This window comes from Mesoplodon mirus, assembly GCF_964341445.2.
Source record: "Mesoplodon mirus genome assembly, chromosome: 3".
Classification (NCBI taxonomy): Eukaryota; Metazoa; Chordata; class Mammalia; order Artiodactyla; family Ziphiidae; genus Mesoplodon; species Mesoplodon mirus.
The window spans coordinates 175388487-175407395 of NC_138978.1; the positions used below are offsets into that span (position 1 = coordinate 175388487).

At 45.0% G+C, this 18909-nt stretch overlaps 1 protein-coding gene across 2 annotated transcripts in view; it reads right to left on the reverse strand.

Annotated features, from left to right (window-relative positions):
* The window catches only part of UCK2 (uridine-cytidine kinase 2), a 73094-nt gene extending 56367 nt beyond the window's left edge, over window positions 1-16727 (reverse strand). Inside the window, exon 1 of one of the 2 annotated variants that reach the window (XM_082616089.1) lies at window positions 16355-16727. In XM_082616089.1, the coding sequence (XP_082472215.1) occupies window positions 16355-16453 (99 nt within the window). In that variant the 5' untranslated portion in view covers window positions 16454-16727. Of the gene's footprint in view, window positions 1-16069; window positions 16226-16354 lie in introns of those variants that run through there. The other variant, XM_082616090.1, reaches the window with a different exon arrangement.
* Between the last annotated feature and the right edge of the window lie 2182 nt (window positions 16728-18909).

Sequence of the window (18909 nt, forward strand, 5' to 3'; positions counted from 1 at the left end):
ATCTGTGTCACACCAACCAAGAACTATATATATGTGAGATGAGCTTTTCAGATCTCAAATTCTGATGTTAGAATGAACCCATACATAACTCAATCCCACACTCGTAGCAAAACAAAAAGCAAAAAACAAAACAAAACAAAAACAAAGAAAACCCTCATACCTATGATATTCTAGGCATAGTAGAGATGAAAGACATTGCTCTTAAAACTCAGTCTGCTGGGAAGAAAAATAAGCAAACAGCGAACAGCGTGCTAGAGGAAGGAGAACACAGGATGGGAACCTCAATTCAGAGCACAGTGGACAGCCAGAGAACACCTCCCAGGGCTTTGAAGGGACCAGACAAAAGGGGAGAGGCGACATGTGAAGAAGAAGCAGCCACACGTCCAGAGTTGTGGAGGTGAGCCCTCCAAGATCTGGGAACTGGAAGCTGACATCTGGGTTGGAAAGGACAGGCATCGTGTATGTATGGGGAGAAACAGGAAGTAAGCCTGGAGAGACTAAACCATTGCTTAGGAGGGAGGCAATGCTGACCACAAGACTGAAGGCAAAGAAGAGCCACTAAAGAGCCACTAAAGCATTTTTGGGGAGTGACAGGCATGATCACTCTAGCAACAGTGTGGAGAATGTCTTGAAAGAAGTCCAGATTGGCAGCTGGGAAGTCAGCCACTGGAGAGTTATCCAGGCAAGAAATAATGGATGCAGGTGAGGGAGGGTGGGGGTAATTCCAAGGGAAATTCAGCAAGTAGAACTGGTGGGACCCCGGGAGCCAGGAAGGGTGTGGGAGGATGGAGGAGCGCTGGAGAGAGATGACTTGAGGTTTCTTTCCCGTGCCTTTGTGCGGAGGGAAAATACGGGTGGTGAAGCACCTGTGGCTGGAAGCAGTTGAGACTGGGTACTAGGGACTAGGCGTCTAGTTCTGAATAAACTTAGTTCATGAACATCAAAGGGCAATGCCCAGGAGACAGCTGGATAAGTAGGAAAGGAACCCAGGAACAGGCTCAGGGCAAGAAATCACCTGGGAGTCACCAACAAATGGAGGATACAGAGTATGCAGAGGTTACAAACCAGTGAGCCAAGGAGGGGGTTCTGAGGCATGACACATTCACAGGCAGCAAAAACCCTCAGAGGTGGAAGAACCATGAGACGGGGAGAAAGTCAGCCTAGAGTGGTGAAATCAAAAAACTTTCCCCAGGGACTTCCTTGGTGGCGCAGTGGTTAAGAATCCGCCTGCCAATGCAGGGGACACGGGTTCATGCCCTGGTCTGGGAAGATCCCACATGCCGCAGAGCAACTATGCCCGTGCGCCACAACTACTGAGCCTGCGCTCTAGAGCCCGGGAGCCACGACTACTGAGCCCACACGCCTAGGGCCCGTGCTCTGCAACAAGACAAGCCACCTCAATCAGTGATAAGCCTGCGCACCGCAACCAAGAGCAGCCCCCGCTCTCGGCAACTAGAGAAAGCCTGCGTGCAGCAACAAAGACCCAACGCAGCCAAAAGTAAAAAAAATAAATTAATTAAAAAAAGAAATTTTCGTCAGAGGAATTGGTCATTGTCAATTGTTACAGAAACGTAAACTAAGGAATCAACAGCTTTAACGGGCCTTAGGGACTAGGTGATTATTGGTGACTTTAGCAAGAAAAGCTTTACCATAGCCATTAACATTCTCCAACTCCTCTTAACTTCTGACAACACTTGCTGACTGTACCATTTACTTGGCACTTGTCACACCTTCAATAATCAGACCGAAGTCCTTTCTATGCAAGCGACTAGGAATACAAAGATGGACAACCTGCATTCCAGGATCCTGGAGTCTGGAAGTCAGAGGTCTTGGATGGACCTGGAGGGTATCATGCTTAGTGAAATAAGTCAGAGAAAGACAAGTACTGTATGTTATCACTTATATGTCGAATCTAAAAAATAAGACAAACTAGTGAATATAACGAAGACAACAACAACAAAAACCCAACTCACAGACATAGAGAACAAACTAGTGGTTACCAGTGGGGAGAGGGAAGCGGGGAGGGCTAAGATAGGGGTAGAGGATTAAGAGGTACCAACTGCTATGAATAGAATAAATGAGCTTCGAGGATATATTGTACAGCACAGGGATTATAGCCAATATTTTACAGTAACTATAAATGGAGTATAATCTACAAAAAGTTTGAATTGCTATATTGTACACCTGAACTAATATAATACCATAAGTCAACTATATCTCAAAAATAAATAAATAAAAATGTTTTAAAATACGGGGGGAAAAAGTCAGAGGTCTAACAGCTGAGCACAGTACTACAAAAGGGTAAATGCCATAGGAGAAGAGTTAAGGGATTATATTTAGTTGGGTTTGGAGGACATTTATTAAACACCTGCCACGTGGTTGGGTAGTAGGTTAGCATCCGTGAGTCAGACCTAGACATGTGAGCTCCATGAGGTCAAGGGCTTTATCTAATCATCGTTGTAGTCCCAGTACTTAACAGCGTGTCTGGCACTTTGTCAGAAATCAATAAATATTTACAGAATGAACCAATGAATGGAAGACACAACCTTTTCTCTCAGAGGCAGACAAGGGTGAAAGCTTCAGTGGCTTTATTTTCATATGTATGTATCTCCTATACGAGACCAAGTTCCTAGAGTCCCACAAGTCATACATGGTAACTCTACGGCTATGAAACACTGCTTCGCATCTAGCAGACGATCAAGAGACAATTGAGAGGAGGGTACTGGTGGCAAGGGACTTGCAGTGATGCCGGTCACAATATATTTCTTAACTTGGGCGAGTACCTACACAGGTGCAGTCACTGTGATTAATTCACTGAACCACACACTTGTAATTTACACCCATTCTTGTATGTTCTATTTTTAATTAAAAGGGTTTTTTTTTTTTTTTTTTTAAGAAAGTAATGTTAGGGAATTCCCTGGTGGGCAGTCCAGCAGTTAGGACTCCATGCTTCTATTTCAGGGGGCGCAGGTTTGATCCCTGGTCAGGGAACTAAGTTCCCACAAGCCACATGGCACAACCAAAAAAAAAAAAAAAAGGAATGTTAATTAATTGCTTTTTTTCCCCCATAACTACACTTTATAAAACAAGTCCATCTTAACAGCTACAGAACAGGATCGCTAAGGCCTCCAGCAAGTTGGAGATGAGAAAAAGAACACTGAGAAGTCAACATCTGACTAGTCATGGCCTTATCAGCAAAGAGGACAGACCATGGCCTCAAGGAGACAGCATGATGGTTAGCAAGTGGGAATCACAATGCCCTAATGGGTCCTCATCACTATCAACACTGCAACGCCTGGACAGCGCCAGGCTCATGTGCTCAGGGAGCCGTGCTGGTCAGAAGTGTCAGCAGGATGGCCAAAGAGCCTGCAGTGACAGCATGGCTGCTACAGAGCAGGAACCACGGTGCAGGCAAACAGGTCCCCTGTAGACTCCCTGCGATGTATGTATTTCTGCTCCTTCTCATGAAATCCTAGCAACTCTCCAAACGAGACATGATCTCCTTTCCACAGATGGAGAAAGGGGTTCAGAAGGAACAGATGAAGAGTGGTGGAACTGGGACGTTAACACAAGCACACTGACTCCAAAGCCCGTTGAGCTGTCTGGACCTCCTGGAGATCTACTGCAATCCCTGCTGCAAGGAGAGACATCATAAAGCTTTGATTCTATCACACCAAGACCTTGAACCCCACAAAGACCTGCAAAAGGAGCCTCATGGCAGGCTGGGGATTAGCTCTTCTCAGATGTACAAAACACAAGCTTTTCCACTTCCAGCATGACGTCCCGTGATCGTGTCCCTCCAGAACCCAAATGGTCAATCCAGGACAGCCTCTAGCTTGTGTCCTCCAGAGTCAGACAAGGAGGGCTCTGCCTGCAATGCCTTCAGAAGAGTACTCACTGCCCCTTATTCAACTGCTATGTGTCACTCTGTCGTCTGCTACTTATGCTTTCAGAGGTTTACTTTCTCAGGACTTCCCTGGTGGTGCATGCTCCCAATGCAGGGGGCCTGGTCCTGGCCAGCGAACTAGATCCCACATGCATGCCACAGCTAAGGAGTCCATGTGTGGCAACTAAGGAGCCGCAACTAAGACCCAGCACCGCAATTAAGACCCAGCCGCAACTAAGACCCAGCACAACCAAAATAAATTAATTAATAAGTAAATATTTAAAAAATTACTTTCTCTACAAGGGGGGTAGAGGAAAATGAAACCACTGACTAATTAAAATAGCATGTTTTACAACCTAAACGTCTATCGACATATGAATGGATAAAGAAGATGTGGTACGAACATACAATGGAATACTACTCATCCATGAAAAAGAATGAAATAATGCCATTTGCAGCAACATGGATGGACCTAGAGATTATCATGCTAAGTGAAGTCAGACAAAGACAAATACCATATGATATCACTTACATGTGGAATCTAAAATATGACACAAATGAACTTATCTATGAAACAGAAACAGACTCAAAGACACAGAGAATAGACCTGTGGTTGCCAAGGAGGGTGGGGGGAAGGATAGATTGGGAGGTTGAGATCAGCAGATGCAAACTATTATATATAGAATGAATAAACAACAAGGTCTGACTGTAGAGCACAGGGAAATCTATTCAATATCCTGTGATAAACCATAATGGAAAACAATATGAAAAAGGATGTATATATATGTATAACTGAATCACTTTGCTGTACAGCAGAAACTAACACAACATTGTGAATCAACTGTACTTCAATAAAATAAAATAAAATAAATTTTTAATGCATGTTTTATCTCATTAGAAAAATCAACAGGTCCCCAAGAAATGCAGCCCACCTGAAACAGCAGGGCTCTTAACCAATCTCCTCACCAAACTCAACTACTGGAGAAATTCTGGAGAAAGTTTGCGCAGACAACCAATACACCATGCAACAGAAACAGGTCCTCAGAAACCCTCCACTGGGACTTTCCTGTTGGTGCAGTGGTTAAGAATCTGCCCGCCAATGCAGGGGACACTGGTTTGATCCCTAGTCCGGGAAGATCTCACATGCCGCGGAGCAACTAAGCCCGTGCGCCGCAACTACTGAGCCTGCGCTCTACAGCCCATGAGCCACAACCACGGAGCCCACATGTCACAACTAGTGAAGCCCGTGTGCTCTAGGGCACACATGCTGCAACTACTGAGCCTATGTGCTGCAACTACTGAAGCCTTTGCGCCTAGAGCCCGTGCTCTGCAACAAGAGAAGCCACCGCAATGAGAAGCCCGTGCACTACAAGGAAGAGTAGCCCCCACCCGCCGCACCTAGAGAAAGACCCCGCGCAGCAACAAAGACCCAACACAGCCAAAACAAAACAAAACAAAACAAAACAAAAACCCGAAAAGAAACCTTCCACTGAGACAAAGGGCAGTCATACCACAGCTGCTTTGATAAATGCCAGGCTGATTCCAATGCACCTGTTGGCAGAGGTGATAACCCATGAGCTGCACAGATGAGGCAGGCTACCCATGGCTCCTGGGTATTTGCCCTGGGTTCCAAGTTCTATTCCTGAGCAGAACTACTTATTATCAGTCCTATCATAAATTTACTAGAGCAGTGAAGACCCTAACTGTTTCAGTTTACAAAGTATCTGCATTTCTTTTGTCGAAAAAAAAGCAAACATTTTAAATAGTAGCATCTCAGATCTTAACACTGCTGTTTTACAGCAGAAACTAAAGTTTGTAATACATATAATTATGTCTCATCTGTGTCGATGAAAGGAAGAACACTAATAACCCCAACGGGACAATACAAAATTACACACATAGCTTCGGACAGTGTCTGTCATGTCAAATCTCTCTAATTCAGTAAGGACATACTCTGTTGCCTACAAGCCACACTAAACTCAAAAGAACCTAAAAAGCTACCATGTTTTCCCACCCTATGGCTCTGCTCAGCACTTCTGCAACTCCAATCCATGTTATGAAAGGCCTATATTCAGAGGAATGCAAGCTGCCCAAAGCAGAGATAGTTTTTCTCAAAAGATGATGCATCTACCTTCCTCTAAGAGAAGATAATCGTTTTGGTTTAAAAGATCTACTCTTCTAGCATTTCTTGAGTTAAAGTAAAAATCTAGCTCATATCAACAAGCATTTCATTAAACAAAATTAGGCTGCATCCCTAATATGAATCTGACAGCAAGATATTAAAGTTCATTATATATTTTTTAAATGCGCCATTAAACAGGTACCTAAGCCATCTAGAATGTACACTGACGCCGAGCTCTGTGGTTGGCAATGTGCCCACGATCCTATCCTGGTGAAGTGATGTCCAAGAGGAAGTACAAATGTGACCAGCAAAGGGACAGTGATCTCCCAGCAACAGCCAAAGCAACTGGGTTAAAGTGCTGAAAACTAGTATTAGAAGGGATAACTGAGCAAGGAAATAATGCACTCTTCATCCATTGATTCAACAAATATTTGAGTGCCTACTGGGTGCAATTCTAAATAAGGTGACCAAGGAGGTGAGAGAGTTAACTCTTCAGATGTCTGAAGGAAGTGCTGTCCCCGCAGAATGAACAGCCAATGCAAAGGCCCATTTGTAGGACCCTGTGGATCTTTGAAAGGACTTTGGCTTTTATTGAGAGTAAAATGGGAAGCTACTGCAAGGTTGTGAGCAGAAGCAGGGAAACTGCTATCCAACCTTCCTTCATTTTAACAGAATCACTCTGGCTGCTACGATGAGAACAGAGTATAGAAGGAAGACAAGAGTAGATCAGGGAGATGAGTCAGGATTCTACTGCAATGACCCAGCTGAGAGATGCTGGTGGCTTGGACCAGAGTGGAAGCAGTGGAAATGAAAAGTGGTCAGATTGTGGACATGTAGGTAAGGAGGTAGGGTCAACAAGATTCCTTAATGGATTGGATACAAGTGAACACAAGAGGAGTCAAGAGTGGCTCCAAAGTCTTAGGCCTGAGCAACTAGAAGGCTGAAAATGTCACCAACTGAGATGGGGAAGGCTGCAGGCTGAGCACATTTGAGGGAAGCACAGGACTTAAGTATTGGACGTATTGAGATTCCTGTTATACATCTAAGTGAAGATGTCAGGGAGTTAGAGAAGAGTCCTTAATGTTTGGTTATTTAACAAACACTTATTGAGAACTCACATAGACTGTTTTTAGCCCATGTGTGAGCCTCACTCAGGCAACAGTGAGGTAAACATAGTCCCGGATGCTGACAGCTCTGTCTAGAGAGGAAGACAGACTAAAGAAGCAAGGACCGCCCTGGGTGGGGGAGACTTCTACAACGGAGGTCTGGTAGGACACTTTAGCAGCACAGCAGAGGGACACTCAATCATGGCAGCCTAGGAGGACTGCCTAGGAGACAGAGACACCAACGGAAAGATGAGCAGGGGCTATCCGGGTAAGGAAAAAGAAGGAGGATGCAGGGAGGAAGGAACTCTAGGGAAAAGAAGCAACATCTGTCTGTGAGAGGAAGCACACAGGGCCCCAGGACCTATGAGAAATCCAGTTCAGGTGGATGCTGGCAAGGGCCAAGAGATGACAGCGCCCCAGAACCCCACCAAAAGATTACAAATGCCAACTGCGTCATAGAGGTTTTGAGTTGAACATTGGAAAAGTACTTGATCTGTGTGACCGGTAGTGAGAAAACAATTATAGGATACTCAAGGCAAGCTGTGGAATTGTGAAACGCTAAGAGCTGAAAGGACCCTCTTCTATAGATGAATATACCTAATAAGTAACTGGCAAAGTGGGACCGGAATGCAAGTTTCCTAAACCAGTGGCCATACACTGATTTGAAATACTAGTGCCGATGCTAAAAAGTGAATGACCCAACGAGTGGGTAACAAATGGTTTTACAATTCTGAAGGTTTCCAGTTTTCTGCTTTCAACAAAATTAAAGGGAGGTGAGTGGCAAGCTGGCTGATTCATAAATACACCTCAGGTTCTGACATATAAATAGAAAGATGAAAACTGGGTGACCTTGATATAACAAAAGTTCTTCCATTCCCATCTACTTACGTCAACAAGGTTTCTCAAAATTTACATCTAAACAAGCAAAAAATCTTATTCTAGCATTAAGTAGGAATCATCCCCCAATACATGAAGTAATTGGGTGGGGGAGCTCCACCTGTCTCATCATGTTGCTTTCCGTCATAATTCTACCTTTTGTGTCTAATTACTTACCAAAATGTATATGTACTTGATCTGATTAATTTATGCTAATAACTGTACTGATGCAATCCAAAGGAAATTAACACTGAAGAGACTTATGAGAACAGGAAATGAAGATAATTCCAATGTACATACATATTTTTGTTGCAGAAGGATGACAGAGTGATCGATAAAAAATTTTCAAGCATAAAAATAAATTAACATTTTGTGGAGGAAGTGGAATTGAAATAAGATTTCAAGGAGAAAAAAATGAAAAATTAACATTTCTGATTCAATGAAGAGCTTATTCATGTATTTCTTAAATGGATGGTGTTAGGTCAAATTATTACAGTATTTAGAACATATTTAAGAGGAGGAAACAATTATTTTAAAACGTCAACATTAAAAAAAAGTCAACATTTACAATATATCAGAAATTGCATATTTTGCTACTCTTTACTCATGTGATGAAAAAAACTGATGTCAAAACCATGTGACAGGGATAAAGAATTCTCCAAAATTCTCTTAGCAGAAATGGATGCAAACATGTTTAAAGACCATGGTCCAAAATCACAGGTCAGCACCCTTAGCATCCCATTCTACTACAAGCTCTGTGTAGAGCCTGAGAGAGACTACCAACCTGCAGAGACAGAGCTCATCCTCCACCATGCGGGAGGAGGCAATCCTACAGACAACTGCAGAACTCTGGACTTCCTACAGGACAGGCAAACAAACAGAGGATGTTTGCTGAGATATGACAAAACAGCTCTTCAGCTGAGGGGAAGGGAGGTATGGATATCAGACCAGACAGCATACTTCCAGCCTGATTAAAGCAATAAAGAAGCACAACTCAACTTCAACAACACACACACAGAATTCTTATGCTTCTACCATGTATGTACCAGGCAAAATTCTTACCTTACAAAAGCTCTACAATAATGTGCCACAAGTCATACAAAAAGCAAGTGGTAGAATCTTCTGTCACTATTATTGTGAAAATGAATGCTCCACCAAAATGAAATGTGGGATCACACGGGATGGTGGCGGTGTGATGAATTGGGAGACTGGGATTGACATATACACTAATATAAAATGGATAACTAATAAGAACCTGCTGTATAAAAAAAACAACAACAAAAAAGAAAACATTAAATGGAGCATCTTGGTTTGCAAAAACAGCTGATGGACAACAACAAAGATGAAAATTTTCTAGCTGCATAATTGGGGGATGGGACTCTCATGATTTTATAAATACTGCAAAGGATGAGTTTCTTGTACTTGGATCATTTGGGGGAATAACTTTTTAAAATACAGTCATGAAATCAAGATTCATGATACTTAACTTAGAACCAAATTTTCAGCCTTATATTATCACTAAGAGTAATATCACCAAGATCATCCAAGATTCATGAATCACCACATTTGAAATAAGATTTTTAAAAATAAAACATTCAGTAAGAACCAAAAGTCTTTATACTGCTAAAGAAACCACAATTTTTAAGTGTTGATGTCATTTTTCTTATCCTTTCATAATCCCTATTTTTGTTTTTAATTATATTGATTATACTTACATAATTTGCATATTCAGATACATGACACATTACAATAACAAGATGATCAAATGCTTTAATGATAAATTGGTTTAATGATAAAAAGTTTAATGGACAAGAAAGCACATAAACACACACACACACACACACACAGAATATACATTCAAACGTTTTTATTGATTTAAAAAATTGAGACACACATCTAAAAGACCTTAGAAATCTTAAGCAATTCCAACAGCACCATCTCAGATCCCACTAGCAAAAAAGGTCAGGTCTTCAGCCATGAAATTCCCAAACACAACCTGTCTCCATCACAGGACCTCATGAGAGCAAGACTCAACAAAGAAATAATATCAATGAAAAGACAATCTCCAGGACTTCCCTGGTGGTGCAGTGGATAAGAATCCCCCTGCCAATGCAGGGGACACGGGTTCGAGCCCTGGTCCGGGAAGATCCCACATGCCGCGGAGCAACTAAGCCCGTGCGTCACAACTGCTGAGCCTGCACCCTAAAGCCCGCGAGCCACAACTACTGAAGCCCGCATGCCACAACTACTGAAGCCCGTGTGCCCAGAGCCCATGCTCTGCAACAAGAGAAGCCACCGCAATGAGAAGCCTGCGCACCCAACCAAGAGTAGCCCCCGCTCGCCACACCTAGAGAAAGCCCGCGCACAGCAATGAAGACACAACGCAGCCAAAAATAAATAAAATTAAAATTTAAAATAAATAAATAAATAAATATATATATAAATAAAGCAACATAACTCAAAAGATAATTTTAAGAAAAAAGAAAAGACAACCTACAGAATGGGAGAAAATATTTGCAGATGATGCAACTGACAAGGGATTCATTTCTAAAATTATATAAACAGCTCATACAGCTCAGTATAAAAAAAAAATCAAAAAATGGGCAGAAAACCTAAATAGACATTTCTCCAAAGAAGACATACCGATAGCCAACAGGCACATGAAAAGATGCTCAACATCACTAATTATTAGAGAAATGTACATCAAAACTACAATGAGGTATCACACCTCACATTGGTCAGAATGGCCATCATCAAAAAGTCTACAAACAACAAATGCTGAAGAAAAGGGAACCCTCCTACACTGTGGGTGGGAATGTTTAAAAAAAATAAGAAAGAAATAGTATCAGGCAGAAGACCTAAGCAAATGCTATAGGTACAGTGAGCTGGAGTTAGGTGACCACAGACAGTGTGCATCAGAAACACATTTCAAAGACTTTCCAACAAGAAATGAGGCAGGGGCTTCCCTGGTGGCGCAGGGGTTGAGAGTCCGCCTGCCGATGCAGGAGACACGGGTTCGTGCCCCGGTCCGGGAGGATCCCACATGCCGCGGGGCGGCTGGGCCCGTGAGCAGTGGCCGCTGAGCCTGCGCGTCCGGAGCCTGTGCTCCGCAACGGGAGAGGCCACAACAGTGAGAGGCCCACGTACCGCAAAAAAAAAAAAAAAAGAAATGAGGCAGCAGCTGAGGAAAGGCAGCAGCAGCAAGACCTGCCGCTTGGGCTTCATTCTAGCAGGCGTGTGCTAGACACTGGCACAGTGAACAAGAGGGGAATTTCAGGCAGAGCAAACAGCAAGTGTGAAGAGCCCTGGGCAGGGGGGAAGCATGATGGGCCAAGCTGGGGATGTGGCTGGAATCGAGAGCAAAGGGGAGAGTGGCAGGAGGTCAGCAGGGCCAGATCACGTCAGACTCCCAGGCAGCAGCTTGAGGCAGTACAAAGCAGACAATGCCAGCTCCGAGAAAAACAGCAAAAGAACCAAAGCAGTCCCGTGGTTTTGGGAGCACCTGATGGAGGGAGGGTGCGGGATGAGTGATCTGGCCGGATGGGGATGGCTGCCGAGGTTCCAGGAGCCCAGCAATGGGAGTCGGAGCCGGAGGTCCAGGGAGCATTCCAGAGCGCTCCAAAAGCAGATGCTGACTCATGGTCAGGCCGAGCTGAGGTGACAGCCCCCACCTCTGAGGGGACGGCAATGTTCTGTCTTGGTCTGTATTATTCATACACTGTCCGACTGACCTCCCTCAAAATACGTCCGAGGGCTGGTCCCTGCTTGTGGAGAAAGTTCAAAACAGGCATAGATTTAGTAAAGGAAAAACCTGGATTCCAATCCAAGTTCTATCACTTACTAGCTACATGACCTCAGGCAAGTCAAAAATTCTCCTAACACCTTCCAGTGTTATCCATCAATGGGGAAGCCACCTGCCCCACTTCAAAAGGAAGAGATAAGGAAATGCTTTAATGATAAATTGGCTTAATGAGCTGTTTAAGCAGCTTGTAACTATAAAATACTGACAAAGACTTTCTCTCATATTTCCTTATAACCTGACTTCCTCTTAATACAGTATTCTTCACAATGACATTCAACAAATATTCATTTAGTACATACTAATTAAATGCTAGGCTCTGAATAAGCAATACCAATGTACAGTATTAGGGTTCAGGGGGGTTTTTTACTGCCTAGTCACTGCAACATGAATAGCACAGTTAAATATGGTTTCAACTGTGGCTTCAAAGCCTAATTCAAATAGTCTTATGAATTAGAAGAATAAAAGGATAATTACAAATGATGGTCTGCCTAACTCAGTTCAACAAACGCTGTATCAAACACTGTAATGGGCATTAAGGCAGAAATAAATGAGACGCTCTTACAGAACTTTTACTATAGCGGGGGAAGCAGTCAACAAATAACCCCAGCACTAGGCAAAATGTGGTGAAACTATGGAAGCATTAGAGACAAAAAATAATTCTGATTAAGAAAATGGATAACAAAGTTCCCTGGGGGAAGTATTAACAAAACTGAAACCTTGAAAGGATTAGAGGCCATTCCAGAGAGAAGACCAGGAGCAAAATTATAAATGAAAGCAGTTCCACAGATGTGTGTGTGTGCATTTGGGTGTGGGGAAGGGGGACAAGAGTGGAAAAATAGTCTGGTAGAACTTCCCTGGTGGCGCAGTGGTTAGAAATCTGCCTGCCAATGCAGGGGACACGGGATTTGAGCCCTGGTCCGGGAAGATCCCACATGCCGCGGAGCAACTAAACCCATGCGTCACAACTACTGAGCCTGTGCTCTGTCAGCCCGCGAGCCACAACTACTGAAGCCTGCGTGCCTACAGCCTGTGCTCTGCAACAAGAGAAGCCACCGCAATGAGAACCTGACACACTGCAACAAAGAGTAGACCCCGCTCGCTGCAACTAAAGAAAGCCCACGCGCAGCAAGGAAGACCCAACACAGCCACAGATAAATAAATAAATAAATTTATTTAAAAAAAATTTTTAAGTAAATAAATAAATAGTCAGGGACCACATTTGGGGGCCAGGGGGATGTGCACTGTGCTGAAATATCTGACCTATAGCCTGGGCAATGGAGAGGCATCCAAGGTTTCCAAAAAGGAGAATGACACAGTCAGAGCTACACTAAGGAAGACCACTCTGATGACAGTGCAGACTGAGAAGCTATTTTAATTGGCGAAGAAGTCACAGCGCAGTAAACAGCAAAAGTAAAAAGGAGAGGGAATGGCACCTAAAGTCATGGATATATATTCAGGTAAAGAAGTTTAAACTGTTTTTTTTTCCCCATCCAGTGTTACTTCTTGCTCTCTCTAGACCTGTCCTTTAGGAGGAAATACGAGAATGTGATTTTTAACATAGATCAGAATTACTTTCTCAACCCACCACAATTTTAAGATGTTTTTAACAATGATTTGCCATGTCAGCCTAGCAAAGCCTACTCTAGAGTTCTAATTAATCTTTATGTATAAAACAAACTTTAATGTGATGTATGGGACTTCCCTGGCGGTCCAGTGGTTAAGACCCTGCGCTTCCAATGCAGGGGTGTGCGTTCGATCCCTGGTGGGGGAACTAAGATCCCACATGCTGTGTGGCATGGCCAAAACAAACAAACAAAAAATGTAATATATGGACCACAATCGCTATTTTTGCCTTCTACAACCAAAATAATTTAGGCTAAGATAAAATACTTGTTAACTCAGGGCAGCAACAACTTTGAGACAAATTAGAGCTCTCAAGAGAAGCTGAACAGGGAGTTGTTTTCTCTTATAAAGGAGGGGAGAAAGCAATCAAGATCTATATTGCCAGGCCCCTGAGTACAGAGCAACCTGCATTTCCATTTCCTTTTGGGTCAAGTACCTCTGAAACCATTCTGTAGCCATTTCCAAGTAGCCCCTTTCCAGGTTGAAGGTGTAAACTTGTGTTCTCTGGGCATGCCTTAGTCAATTCTTCTTAAACAAGGCCAATAGCTGGGACGAATATATGATCTGAATTCATTATTTTTCTCATCCGTAAGTGATGAGATGAAGTGTTGGACTCCAGGGCCTCTGGGGTTCCTTCTAGCTCTAAAACTGTCCTTTTTTATTGATGTCCTTGGGCCCTTTGCCTTCTCCCAAATTCCTTTAACAGGCACAGAGCAAATATGCAGGGGGAAGAGTATCGACTTTGCTCCCAGGCCCTCCTGTACCACAATGTTCAGACTTGAGGCTTCCAAAGGAGGTCCAGTTTGTTAATGCTGACCATCCTTTAAAACAAAAACAAAAACAAAAACTTCAAATTCCTTGGAGAAAAGGCACTAGGGACTGGACTAAAGAATCAAGACATAATTGCAGCAAACTGACTGCAGTAAAGAATTTTTGAAGTCCAATGCTCCTTTGGACTTTTTTTAGTAACAAAAAAATTATAAAATCTTACAATGACAAAGTATTTGTTAATGCCTAAAAGATACAACATGCTTTAAAAACTGCATGAAAATAGAGCCTTTCTTAGGAGTATCTTCCTCCTTGATGAGAAATAGGGACAGCAGAGTTAAGAGTTCCCTTAATGGCTCATTCTTCGCTCCTACTTGACACGTTACCGAAATAACACATTTATACTGATTATCCACTGAGAAAAATGAAGATTGAGGAACACACAAGAATAAGAAGCGAGTTAGTTCACCTTTTAGGATCTTAGTTTCCACCTCTGTAGTGACTAAATTATTTAGATTACCAAGGTCATTTTGTTTCTAAATGCTACACTCATCTGCCAGTTTCGGTCTCCTTCCCCCTAGGAGGGCTGGATCTCAAGTTAATATTTGGGTCCAACTATGTGCCAGGCATCGTGCTAGGAGCGCTTTGAATACGGCCATCAACAACAAAAAAGGTCCCAGATAACACGAATATACTATGGAAAGGGCGGGGGTGTGTGTGTGGAGGGGGACTGAGAAAATTCTAATATAACAGGTACATTTCCTAAAAGAGCTGGCATCCTGGTTTGGCTTTGACTTACTAGTAATAGTACCAATAAAGAACATGTAAAATTTTTAAAAATTAAAAAAGGCATTCAACCAGGGGCAAATTCAACATAAACTTCTGGGACATAAAGCAGGCAGATCCCAAGCCCTGGGAGCTACAGTCGAGATTAACTAATCAATAAAGAAGTTCCATAGCGCCAGCTGCCGTGCCTGGACCCCGTGCGCCAAAGTAGTCCAGACCTGGAGGGGAAAATGTAAAACCAAAATGGAGGAGGGGCTACGGCAGAGTCAGCTCCGGAGCAAAAACCTCGTGGCTCGCTTCTCATGGCGCCAACCAGCCTTCCTGCTCCGCTCTCCCTGACCCTAGGAGGCATCATCCCACCTCGCCAAACCCAGCGCGCAGCACCTATTTCTCGCAGGCTCCCCTTGAGGAGCCCGGGCACCAAATGAACTTGTTAAACAGTAGGGTAAACAAGTAGCCACATCTTAAAGGCAGGGGAGCAAAGAAAAACATCTGAGAGGACTCCACCCTTCTCCACCTGCAGAAAAAGCCGCGGGCAAAGCTAGAAAAGCATATCCCTAGTCTCTCCTTGCCTTGCTGAAAAAACAAAGAAAGCAGGCTCCTAGAGGAGTCAGACACCCAGAGAACGAGCCCCTTCCGCGGATGCAAGACGCGTACGGCCCCAGACATCTAAGAGCATGCGGCCAGCACAACTTTCTCATTGAAGCCGACCGCGTTTCCTCTTAAAACCCCCAAAAAAGAGAAGCCCCGACTATGATCATTTCACTGATGTCACCTCGCCTATTTGGCTCTCAGGATTTTACCCGAAAACCTCTGCAGTCCCCGGCACCGGCGTCCTGCCCAAGTGGGGCTCCCCTTCCCCGGGACGCCACCTCGCACGTTCTCGCAGCCCTCCCGGTCGGGCTACCCGGCTCGCTCCGCCCCTGGCACCGGGGTTGCGTCGCCGGGCGAGCACATCAACGCCAGGCCGAGGGAAGACGGGTGTACCGGGGGTTCGTAGAGGACCCCGCTTAAAGCCCTCTCCCCCCACGACGGACTTGCAAAACAATAAGCATCCGCTTTCTCTGCCCCTCCCCCATAGGACCCCGGCCACGAATTACCGCCGCCGGGGGGCGTGCCAGCCCTGTGATCGGTGGCCGCAGTACCCCTGGAACCTCAGATGGCCCGAGTCCCCGGCCGCCCATCCCCTGCCGCGGCGCCCGGAGTCTGCGCGGGGAAGACTCTGCACTGGAGCGCGGCCAGCAGCGGAGGCGCGCGGGCCACGCGGTGGCTGCAGGAACTGACATGGCCCACGGCCGCCGGCCACATGCGGCGCCGCCGGGCCCGGGCCGGGATGGGGAGAGGTGGGGAGGAGGAGAGAGCGCGGCCCCGGGACCCCGCCGTACCTTGCCGCTGGCCGTGCCCCCGCTAACGCCGATCAGGAAGGGCTCGCCGCCGTTGGGCTGCTGGTGGTTCTGCAGGGTCTGCTCGCTGTCCCCGGCCATGGCTCGCGCCGCCCCTCCTCCCGCTGCCTGTGCGAACGGACGCACGCTCCCCGCCCGCGCCGGGCTCCCTCCGCTTCCCGCAGCCTCCGCTGGGCGCTGCCCAGGTCGAGGCTGACGCGGCTCCCTGCGCACCGCTCGGATCCCGGTGCTGGAGCTGGCTTTCCTGGAGGCGCCGAGAGCCTTCCTCTGCCCGCTGCGGCCGCCCCGGTTTACATCCCAGGCAGAGGTCAGCGTGATGCTGCTGCTCCAATCCGGGCGGACAGCGCACTGCTATTCGCCGAGGCAGCGGCGGCGAGGCGTCTGCCCCAGCCTCCGCCCCTCCCGGGCCCCGCCGCCGCCGCCGCCTGGGGTCTCTGGGAAAGGTGTGAGCCCGACCCTTCTCCCAACCCGCCTGGTTAACCCTTTCCGACCTGCAGCGGGACCAAGGGAAAAGAAAGGAGCCTTCTGCGTTTTAATTGGGTATGCTCCCACCTATTTCAAAAGGGATAAAAAGCTAAAAGGACAGATCAAATAATGGAGGAGATGCCTAATGTTTGAGAAGCAAAATTAGAACAAGCTTGGAAGGTTAAGATGAAACAAAGAGTTAATGTCATTTACCCATTAGCCAGACTAAAAACTTGTGTTCCGAAAATGAGATTTCTTTTTCCCCTCCCGTTTGCCAAAATAATAAGTCAGCCGCTGGCTTTGAATATTTCCTCTCTTGGAAACCCCCAAGCACCATCCTCCTTAAACGGCGACTCTCTGGAGTCCTTCCTAGAGAAAGGTAATTTGAGGAGCTCATCTGAGGGAAGCCCTCCCTCCTAACATCAACGCCCTTTCTAACCATAGTTTGAAATCCCAAACACTGAGGTTCCTGTGGAGTTAGGGCTGTGGAAACGTTAACATAATACTTAATGTCACGTTGACTTATTAATACCTTTAAGTGAACTGGTTTTTCAGAGATGGGGAATTAGGCGCTTGGTTACAAAGGCAGTAGCTGCTGATGACTCAGAACAGCGCCACCTCTGGAGCCAGATTTCTGCATTGACGTGCAGTTCCCTGAGCAAGTTACTTAATCTCCCTTGCTCAATGTTCTCATCTGTTAAGTGGGAATAATAATGGCAGTTACATGCTAGGATTATTATATTAAATGAACTATTGTATTTAAAGTACTTAACGTAGTACCCTGCACAGGTACAAGACCTTATATAAATGATCTATGAGGAAAAGCCCCTAAAGGGCTGAAACTGGAAAGGGAAGCTTCGTTTGGGCACTGGGGAGAGAGGGAGGACTAGACTAGTCACTTACAGCCGCTGCCCCTGTGAACCTGGGACTGGTATAAATGAGCTGATGGGGGTCCTACAGTCTAAAGGAGAAGTTACGTCTATAGCATTCTCTTTCAAAACTTAGTAAGTTACCTAAACTTCAGAATTATTTTGAAAAAAAAATACTAAAGAAAATTGAGTATTAGAAAAAACAAATGTTCATTTCACCTTTTAAATATTTCAGGTAACCATCCAAAACCAAACTCCACAGAAGCTCAGACAGGAAACTAAGCTGGGGAGAGCAGCTACCTGGTACCCAGAGGCAGGCGTTTGGGAGAGGTTAGCTAGAAGGGTGCCTTATCAAATGCCTGTGGGGTGGGTGAGTTTTAGCTGATTCATGTGTCTGCTTCTCCTCCTCCAACTGTTTCTCCACTAAAAAGATAAGATCTTCCAGGACTTTTGCAGAGCTCTTCACAGCCCAAGATACGGCCTATTGGAATTTGGAGGTTGCTGGACTCATAGCTAAAGGGGTATTAGGTAGCTGAAAGGAAGAAGAAGAGGATAAAACACTGCCATGACTTCCATGAACTTTCCCCAAATCTCTGCCTTTTTTTTATCATTCCTATAACTTTCTTCTACAATATTTTATCATAAGAATTTTCAGACATACAGTTGAAAGATTTTACAGTAAACACTGATATGGCCACCACCTAGATTCTGCTGTTAACATTGTACTATACTTGTTTTATCACACTAGTTGTCTACCCATCCTCTATCACATTTTTATTATTTTTATTATAGTTTGTTTCCCTTTGTTACTCCAAACTGGTTTATACATTTCTTGCTTTGTCTGTCTAGTTTTTTTTAATCTTTTCTTTTTTAATTTATTTATTCTATTTATTTATTTTTGGCTGTGTTGGGTCTTTGTTGCTGAGCGGGGGCCACCCTTCGCTTCGGTGAGCGGGCTTCTCTTTGCGGTGTCTTCTCTTGCTGCAGAACACGGGCTCTAGGCACGAGGGCTTCAGTAGTTGTGGTTCGCGGGCTCTAGAGCGCAGGCTCTGTAGTTGTGGCACACGGGCTTAGTTGCTCCGCGGCATGTGGGATCTTCCCCAACCAGGGCTCGAACCCATGTCCCCTGCATTGGCAGGTGGATTCTTAACCACTGTGCCACCAGGGAAGCCCCTGTTTGTCTGTTTTTAACTACTATATCCC